The sequence below is a fragment of the Nuphar pumila genome, chromosome 15 (assembly GCF_984573655.1).
Source record: "Nuphar pumila chromosome 15, dmNupPumi1.hap1.1, whole genome shotgun sequence".
NCBI lineage: Eukaryota > Viridiplantae > Streptophyta > Magnoliopsida > Nymphaeales > Nymphaeaceae > Nuphar > Nuphar pumila.
This window is the reverse complement of record NC_143263.1, coordinates 47310737-47320983: the sequence shown is the minus strand read 5'-3', so window position 1 is coordinate 47320983 and position 10247 is coordinate 47310737. Positions and strand designations below refer to the sequence as shown.

Sequence of the window (10247 nt, the reverse complement as noted above, 5' to 3'; positions counted from 1 at the left end):
CCCCACAGGTCTGTATCAGAGAGATGGAGGCCTCGGGTTCAGTGGTTCATCAAAAATGTGCAATGTGATTGCACCTGATCCGGTGGCCGATTCTCTGGTGCATATTTAGGTTTTGTTGACTGATGCAATCTGATTGGAGACATGGCAAACCCTCAATTCAGATCAGACATGGATTATGTTGGGGAGCCTCTTCAGTACTTTTAAGCAGCAATCAGTTGTATGTAACCAACAATGACATTCAATGGTCATGTGTAACCAAGAATGAGATTTGTGCTACTTAATGTATATGTCGCTGAGAAAGGTTTCACTGTGAATCAATGAAATGAAACAATCGGGACTGCTCGCGACTCTGCTCATGTTCACCTGGTAAACTTGTAAAATAGGCTTGGCAAGATGAATATGTACAATAGGTGCTCGGCTCAGCTCGATTCATAGAAGCGCGTCAGCTAGTAATAAATATATTTTACATGCACACTTTTGCAATCCTATTTCTCTCAGCTCTGAAATAATTTTATTTTTCTGTAAACAAGCCAGCATGGCTCATATGAGCTCTAACTCAGTTTGGCTTGCCACAAGAATGAGCCAAGCTTGAACACTTCAATTTCGGCTCGTTCAGCTCGTTTACCACCTACATGCAATGTTTGGGGGAATGTAAATAGTGTAAATAACACAGACAAATTCTGATATACCTCTAATACCTTGGTGCTATCCATCACCAATTTTTATAGGATGAGTCGAATCGCCAAGGTATATCTTGTCTTGTATGCTTGTGATAAGTGTTCTATTAATGCCTCTGTATCCATGGGAATCAAGTTCATATCCTCTCTCATGTTTGTAGTATGACCCTACTACCACCCGAAACCCTACCTCCTCTAGAGAGGCTGCTTTCAAATCGAACTCCAACTCCAATCGAGCATAATACTTTGGTTGGTAATTCTTTTTACATCTTTGTCAGAGGCTCAAGTATCATATACACATGCCCTCATAAATAAAAAGTCTTCAACAGCTAATCAGATTAAGTGAATAAAGATTATGATCGTTTTATTTTTATTTTTTGCATGCATAAGCCAAGAATGGAAATGGCTTGGGTTTAAACTGCCTGTGTTGCTCGAAACCAGGCATTATTCAGACCTCTTCTAGTCCAAACAGTAAACAAAGCCACGCATAAGTTAGGATGACAAGGGCACTCACTTGCCAGAGTTTAGCTAGGTCATCCACATATATGGGCTCAGGTGTTGCGCCTGAGATCGATTAGACTTGTTCAGGACGCTGGGCTCTAAGAGGCGTGGCCTGAGCCTGCCCAATGCCCACTCATGGCTGTCACTCACTTGCCAGAGTTTAGCTAGGTCATCCACATATATGGGCTCGGGTGTTGCGCCTGAGATCGATTAGACTTGTTCAGGACGCTGGGCTCTAAGAGGCGTGGCCTGAGCCTGCCCAATGCCCACTCATAGCTGTCACTCACTTGCCAGAGTTTAGCTAGGTCATCCACATATATGGACTCGGGTGTTGCGCCTGAGATCGATTAGATTTGTTCAGGACGCTGGGCTCTAAGAGGCGTGGCCTGAGCCTGCCCAATGCCCACTCATAGCTGTCAACGACTGGTTATCTTAATTCATTGTACTTTTCTGACTAGATCAAGTCGTTAAAAAAAAAGAAAAAAACTTGCAAATAGTTGTTGAACAGCTTCAAATGTATAATTAAGATAAAAGTTGGCTACAAGGCACAGTAGATCATTTGCAAATGTAGATATTAAGCTGATAAGCATTTGAAGAAAGTTACAGATATAATTTTACACTTAGAATGAAGCATAGAGGTCCTACACACGCACACGAAGTCTGCATACATACGTTTATCTGACACAACAATGGCCCATCTCATGTTCTGCAATATGTGGCTACCTCAAAGAGTTTCCCTTGCTGCATCACAAATGTAACAGAGATGAAAGGGGAGCCATGCATGTCTGTGGATAGGTGCACCAGCTCCAAATAGCGGTCACTGCCGGGCACAGCAGAATGAAGTTACAGTTGGTAATCTAACCACACACATGAAATCGGATGAAACATACTTCTTGCACAAGACAGCATATCATCACGCTCTCCATGAGCTAAACAATCACGAAACTCTGTGAAAAGCTTCTCAAAAATCCGTCCCTGAACCTCAGAAGAAAATCTGTATTCATCTGGAAGAAAAGCCTGAGAAACCAAAGAAAATTTTGTTACAGGATTCAATGTTTTCTATATAACTGTAGAACGGAAATGAGTTGAAAATGCTCACAGTGCTTTCTGCAAGATGTTTGAGCAATCGAAATGTCTGTTCATTCTCTTCCAAATTATTGATCACAGCTAACCATATTTGTGAAGCAAGCTCATGGGCAACATCTCTTGATTTTCCACAGGTGATGAACTGATCTGCACATACAGAGAACTCAGGACTACCATTGGTTTAGTGCCTAGACATGTTTATGAGGCCTAAAACAAGGTGGATGAAGATACGGAGAATGAAAGTCTAAAAGCTGTAGGAGATTTCAAATGCAAAACATTGAACAAAGGATTTAGGGATGGACCACTTCAGAATGGTCCATCTAGGTATTTAAATGTCAATCTGAGCTAATAGGGAGAGAATGGAGATGATTTCTGTCTGCAGTGTTCATCGTGTACACAATGCTGCTAACTGTGTCTTGGGCAATGTAAGAAATCAAAGAACATTGTAATACCATCATTCATATACTCATCAACCACGCTGTGTTACATTACTGAGTGTTCCATGTAACCCATCTTAGAGCCGAACTATTCCTCCAAGTTCTGTGTCCAAATTTATTCCAACTCCAGCCAATGTCTAGTTGAAAAAGAAGCCTAATGGATAATGCCAGTTACATAGGATCACCCATAGTATAATTCGTACAAATCCAAATCAGGAATGCAAGAAATGGTATTATGAATTGAAATAAAGGAATAAAGGAGTTACTAATTGTCAGAAACTACAAAAGATATAGTTTTGAAAAATTTATAATGTATGATGTTTATGTAGTTAGATTACAGTTCTTAGGCGCATGCCGTGCATCACATCTAGGGCTGGTCTCAAACAATTACTTCACTTTCCTTTATTATCTATCCTGTCAACTTATCACCTCATCATTGCCACTCTTTGTATATCACAGCCCCAGACCCAGTCCATCATCTATTATAGAATTCCAAAAGTTCTTGGTACAATTTTTTTGTTGGCTAAGTTTTGTATAAGGTGCTATAATATCCATTTCAAACATATTTGTGTCTCCTTATATGGTACTTCAATACCTTGTCCAACTTCCATTGATGTCTCCACAAGTCCACATCAACCCAACTTTTGCACCCAGAAGCAGTTCACTAAATGCTCAATAGAGCAAAAATATGTCAAGCATAAAATGTTTGAATCAGCCAATTCTTGAAGAAGAGGAAACAGTCGACTCATTAACTGTGTTTTACATGAGAAAGGATGAGTCGGGGCGTAACAACTAGGTTCTGACCGGATATGAACCCCAGGTAAAAAAGAAAAGAGAAAAGAAGTTCTTCACTGTGTGGGCAAAAATCCACGCAGGTTGAATAACCAGCCCTAGATTTATCACTGTTGACCATACAACTGTTCAAACATTTGAGCTGTTTATCCCTACTACTTGGTTTGCAAGTGGCCAAATTCACAAATAGTAAACATTGCCAACATATTTGAAAAAAAATGTACATAGAAGGAGAATCAAAAGCGCACCAATCACAGTTCCATGAAGAATCCTGGTTGGTAGGGCTGCGGTTGCACTCTCAAGCTGCTCTTTTAGAAACAAGTAAGCGTGACCCATAAGCTCGTCAATCTCATCATTAAATGGGAAAATGTTCTTAGAAGCATGTAAAGCTGCATATCGCCTGAATTACAGAATGCCACATTAGAATGCTGATCTAAATTCCTTTTTGCATAAAATAGCAGCAAATGTGTCACTGCAGTATCAGCAAGTGCCATCTAAATTGAAGCATATACAAGGTGAGGTCAAAAAGTTTACTTCACTGAGGCTGTTGGAGAACCAATTAAAGATTCCAGATAGAAGAGTTGATCATGGTCAAGAACTGTATTTTGCCACTTTAAAAGGATAACCCTCCCAGACAAGATAGACATTTTAATTAAGATTATGGCCCTATTAGATATTCACCTGCATTATATGAATCATTAAAGACCAGAAAGAATAAAGAATGTCATCTGATTTTATATCCTGTGTAAGTTTCTGAAGGTTTGATGCAAGAACTTTGAGTGGTTGTATATTATCAAATTCATTCAATAATATGAAGTTATACACTCTCAGACACAAATAATGGTTTGATATGGTCGAAACGAGTCAACAGGGATAAGTTTCTGGCCAAGTCATATTTTGTGCTATTACATGACCAGAGAAGTGCTTCACAAATGGGTTTCATACTTGGGAGTTGGAAAGAAAAGAGGGAGGTTTGGGAGAGACTAGAAAACCAGAACTTTGGCCCTTTTCGCAGCTGCTTACATGGAACAGTTTATAGTTTGAAGAGCTAGCTGGCCAGTTTGCAACTGTGTCAAAGGTATAGTCATTGCCTTTGGTATGATCCTTTTCCATATTTATTTATTTTAACGAGGCCTGGTGATGCTCAGATATCCTTCACCACTTGATTATGAACGAGTCTACATGATGGAGGGTCATCCACGTTATTTGATCCACACTGAAAAAAAGAAGTGTTGAGGTTGTGACTTGTATCTACATGCTAGGGAGAAGATTTGACATGATTAGTTGCCCAATCACCCTCACCCATATACGCAGTCCCAAGAATCGACACTTTGCTTCAGCACTTCACTCAAATAGCAGGGGAAGTAAAATAGGACACAGCATGAATAGCAATATGTAAAAGCTAAATAAAAGGAAATATGAAAACAGAAGATCAACATCTGGCCTTCTAGTTATGTCAACATAAAAGCTAAACCAATGAACCAAGTTTGCAGGACCATACCTTCTGCTAAGGATTTGGAAAATTGGACCAGGCCACCTCCTAGCTTGGCCAGCAAAGGGCCAAGTCTTGACAAGAGCAGCTTGCCAAAAAGGCTCTCCTTTGAGTAAAGTAGCCCACTGTTTCTTAACACAAGATATCACAACCAACTCAGAAGGAGGCAGTCTGATGAAAATTTCTATCAGCAAGTGATTTGGAAGCTTTCCAAAGGGGTGGTCAAAGTCTTCAAAAATTGCAGAATGCTCTGTCATTCCCAACTTTATGAATTTATACTACACTTCCTTTATAGATTATTCATCATTTGCAGTTCCTCCTGTCTGTTCAACACAAAATAAAGCAATTCTCTTACTCAGAATGCTGCAAAACAAAGATAAACAGATATGAAGTAGTTTACAAAGAAATAAATAAGCTTCAATCCTCCTTTAACTTAGATTAGTTAGATGAAACACAATCTACTGTATGAACTGATCGTTCACTGGTTTGATAGCTAACAGATAAAAACATGCATTTAAGATTGTTGTACTTACCACTAATATTAATAACCATGTGAACTGTTCAGAGATCATGTTGTCTTCAGAACAAAATACATTAGCAAGTTCTTGACAGCCTCAAGGATTTAAAAGATCTTCAAGGCCACCAACAATGACAAGAAATAGAACTGTGGAACTCCAAAGCAGTCCTAAACAGGACTCATCCATAAGATTTATTAGGAGTTCATTTCTTTCTCCAGGACGGAAGCATGCCTCCAAATTATGCTTTAGCGATTTAAATACAACAACCCGGTCATGTAACCGAATGTTTAGTTTTTTGTTCAACTAACAGAGCAAACACAATAACAAAGTTAAAAGTATGATATGCCAAGATGCATGTTCAGAAAGATGCCAAACTCATTAGTCTCCTCACTGCCTTACGTGCCCAGGTAGGGATTGAGATAATAGCCCACATCCTGACACCCACTAGACAAGGTTCTCCATAACGATATTATCCAAAATATACTTGGTCTGATAAAAGAGAGTAGTACCTCACCTACACAAGCTTAAAGTTATTATGCTGCAGAACTTTAGGTAAACTATACAATGAAACTAGCCTGCTGCATAAACAAGGTGAGCAAGAGGCCTAGAACAAATAAAAGTCAACTGATGATATTGCTAAAAAACAAGAATTCGGAAAGTGCACTGCCTTGAGAGGACAAGAAGCATCTGTGTCACTCCCTTCTAATTCCTATCAGTGCTTAATCATCTATCAAATTGTTCATTCTTACTGAGTTATTGTCCAGTTATAAAAGTTTTCAAAAGGAAAAAAAAAGTGATATACGACACTATCAAAGTCTACCCACATTCTGCAACTGGTTCAAATTCCAAGCAACCAATCAGGAAAAAGTTAAAAATAGTTAGTGGCAATATGAGAAAAGGAATCAACAATTTGTCTGGAGAGTGTACAAACAGATATTCAACATGTCAATTATAAAGCTAATAAAAGAAAGGATGTGAGGACAATAAAAGCACCCTCTACTCATTCTAAATAGCTTATCCAAAAAATATCCCATATCTATCCATGAGAATGAGCAGGAAACTTGAAGAACTTTGATGAGAAGAAAGAAGAGAATACAGGGGTTCTGCTAGACTTATAGTTGCTGTTGTTATTGCTTATGTTATCATTGTTCTTTTTTTTTTTTTGAAAGGCAAGCTGGGGTTAGGCAGCCCCCTACCAGATATCTCTTAAGCCCCATGTGGCAGAGGGATTCAAACCTGGGCCTTCAGCTTGGCACAGGATCCCACTTACCACATGGGATACCACCTCGGTGGTGCTGTTATCATTGTTCTTGATCATTAGCAGTTTAGCATATTTGTGGTATGGCCTGCTGGAAACCATGCATGAGCTGCTGATCTTGTTGTTATTGCTTCTGTTATCGTTGTTTTTGACCATTAGTGGTTTATCATATCTGTGGTATGGCATGCTGGAAACCATGCATGATATGCATGAGCTTTTTTTTTCTTCTGAAAGAATACACATGCATGAGAACACTCATGCATAAGCATGGAACACAAATGTGTGCATGTGGGTGCCCGGCTCCGATTGTCAACTTCGCTGTTTTCAGCCAAATTAGAATAAATCTAACGTCCATGTATTCGAAGATATTTTCTACAGAAGAGACAACACTTCTGTGTACACCCGCCATGGTCCCCACAACATTCCACTGGTGCTTAACCACCAAAACATGATAAGATCTCTTCCCTGAGAAAGGCGTGCACACACACACACACAATCCTGTACTTGTCTCACCCGAATTCTTCCGAAGGAATGGAAATAATTGGCTTTACTCATATCATACAGACATACCCTGGTGACATCAACACAAAGAATACTGCAGACTTTATGATATAAATAGAAAGACTGAATGATCGTCTCCAGTAACTCACCATCGAGCCTTATCCCAACTACATGAGGTCAGCTTTATGAGTCCCCTCCCAATAAGCATTGGGCATCTCCAACAAATATGAACCACAAAACACTAAACACGACCCCACAATCTATCGTCTCCAAAACGGAAACCACCAGAAAATAAGAAAACGTGAAACCAAAAAAAAAAAACAGAATTTGCTTGACCTGATCAGCAGAGAATTAACAAAGTCCTCGAGCTTGCTAGCAAGCGAAACTAAAAGAGAATAACTGAACCATACTCACAAAAGAAGAAGTATAAAAACAAAGCATAATCAACATACATGTCACAAATTTCTTGTCTCTTAACAACAAAACTAATTAGTCCTCGCCGTTCGCTAACCCCAGAAGGCCCCCACCAAAACATACATCAAAAAACCAAAAAAATCACATAAATGGTAAAAAAAGAAGGGAAATGGTCAGAGAGGAAGAATCAATTCTACTTAAGAAAGCAGAAGCTAAACACGAATCAGTAGAGATAATTATGGGGATTTAGTACGAAAAAATTACAGAATTCCATGCCCCAACTCACACTCTCTAAATCAACTCAACCAATTCGGGAGACCAGAACAAGAACGAACTCCCAACTCCACAAATTCACCACAAGTTAAAGAAAAACCAATACCTGTAATCAATGATTCAATATACCCCCTCTCGATCAAACCATGTAAGCACCAACAAAAAATTGCACCGATATGTACCAAAAAAAGAAGAAAGAAAGAATGGTCTTCAATTTTCGATGAAAAAAAAGCAGAAATTTTAGCAAATATACGAGTAAATAGAAATACCAACCTGAAGAAATTTGCGTTCCTTCTCTTCTCTTTACCTTTTCTCTCTCTCTCTCTGAATAAATGGCAGGAGGCGCGATTGTCAGAGCCGACGCTCTTAGAGAGGAGTCCGTGAAAGCAGCCACGTCAGCAACCTGTTTTTATTGATATCTACACGTCAGCAACCTGTTAATTAATGGGGTGCGAATGCATCGGGTTTTATGAACATATGACCCGAACTCTAAATCAATTTTTGAATGCGGATGTCTAAAACAAGATCGATATGCAATATCTGATTCGGATTTGGATATGCTTAATCTGACTGTTCGGATTCGAATCGAACTGTATGTCCGATTAATTCAGACCCCTTTGCACAATATACGTATAGAAAGCAATGGTAAAAAAGGCTTAAAATGACAAAATAACGCATCCAAATTATCACGAGAAATTCAATTGTTTTTGCGGAAAATAAATAAACTTAACAATTAAAACTAAAACTTTTCTAGACTATATATATATATATATATATATATATATATATATATATATATAAAGAGAGAGAGAGAGAGAGAGAGAGCCTAAAGAAGATCAACATTACAAAATGTTAGAACCCATGAACCCAACAATATAGAAAACAAAACAAAAGCTAAAGAAAAAAGAAACAAGGATCTGCTGGATTAGAAGAAACCACCGATGAGTGAACGTTGTTTAGACGAAAGGAGAAGTCTCTAAGATGCATATGTAGAATCACATATACATCAACCAGGAATTTATGGACAAGATTATTAAGGATGATCGGAATTTGACGAAAAGTAGCGTCATTGCGTGCCATCCAAACAAACCTCAAAGTAGTAAGCAACCATGTCTTCCATATCAGTCTTTACTGCTTGCATCGTCTAATTTCAATAGGGCCCAGGAGCAGATCAAGTGCAAAAGACTCCTCTTTGACAATTACGTCTGGAGATCTCCATGTCCTATTAAATAGGGCTACAAAGATTAGGCAGGACCAGAATAAATAAAAAGTAGTTTCTTCAGTAGATTGACAAAGCACACACCAACTTAGAAACAGAAAGCCCAACTTCTTTAAAAAACTGTGAGTCTGAAACCCTATTATTTAAAATTAACCAAGCCAAGACCCGAGATCTTGGGGAAGGACCCTTACCCCATAATACACACTCAGGGAACCAATCTGCCTCTGGGGGGAGCAACGATCTATACATTTTGTGGGTGTGGCACACACCATTTGGTGCAATCGCCCATTGCAACCACTGATCATAATTTCTCGCATCCCCAATTTGATCTCTGAAGAACGATAAGACTCTCAGCCACATGCTTCGTAAGTGCGAGATCGCCAACCCTCAGGTTCCTTGACGAAAAAGAGATAAATCAGGAGCACTATATTTAGCATGAAGCAAACGAGCACATGGAGAACCTGGTTGATGGGCCATCCAACATTGTTTGGCCACAAGAGCAATACTCCTCTGTCTTGGAGCAACAAAAACACCTAAGTCAGCCATACGCCTAGGTAACACCACCGTTCGCCAACCAACCAATTGGCGCTTACTCTTAAGTTGACACCCAGACCAAAGAAAATCCGCCATCAAACGACAAATATGCTTCTCTACACCCACAAGCATCACGAACATTGACATGAAGAATTCAAGGATAGAAGAAAGAACATATCTGATTAAAGTCAGACGACCATCGATGGATAGATAAGATGCCTGCCATGAAAAAAACTTGTTTTTCACTTTTTGAATAGTTGGAGCCCAAGCAGCGGAAGAGAGGCGCTTCACTTGTAATGGCATGCCCAAATACGTCATCGGCAACTCAGATATTGCGCAATTAAAAATCCGTTGACCCGCTGCAAGCATAAAAGACTCAACATTGAACATAGTAAGAGAGCATTTGCTATCATTTAGGGAAAGCCCAGAAAGAGAAAAAAAGAACTGGAGAATAAGCTTGAATCTAAGCATCTACTGCACGTTTGCTCACCCAAAAATAATCATATCATCAACATAAATAAGAATATGGTCTGAGAAATCTAGAA

General features: G+C 39.1%; 1 protein-coding gene across 7 annotated transcripts; it reads right to left on the bottom strand.

Annotated features, from left to right (window-relative positions):
* Positions 1-1675: 1675 nt before the first annotated feature.
* On the bottom strand, positions 1676-8306 carry LOC149815347 (uncharacterized). Of its 7 annotated transcripts, none has more exons than XM_089989628.1 (5): positions 8223-8306; positions 4995-5308; positions 3742-3893; positions 2278-2411; positions 1676-2195 (listed from the first exon to the last, which is right to left on the bottom strand). In XM_089989628.1, exons 2-5 carry the CDS (start codon positions 5240-5242, stop codon positions 2022-2024), a joined length of 708 nt encoding a protein of 235 aa, XP_089845754.1. In that variant the 5' UTR covers positions 5243-5308; positions 8223-8306; the 3' UTR covers positions 1676-2021. The 7 variants fall into 7 exon arrangements, with proteins under 7 accessions (XP_089845754.1, XP_089845761.1, XP_089845758.1 ...); XM_089989635.1 differs by lacking the exon at positions 8223-8306 and adding an exon at positions 8056-8204; XM_089989632.1 differs by lacking the exon at positions 8223-8306 and adding an exon at positions 7963-8050.
* Positions 8307-10247: the final 1941 nt, after the last annotated feature.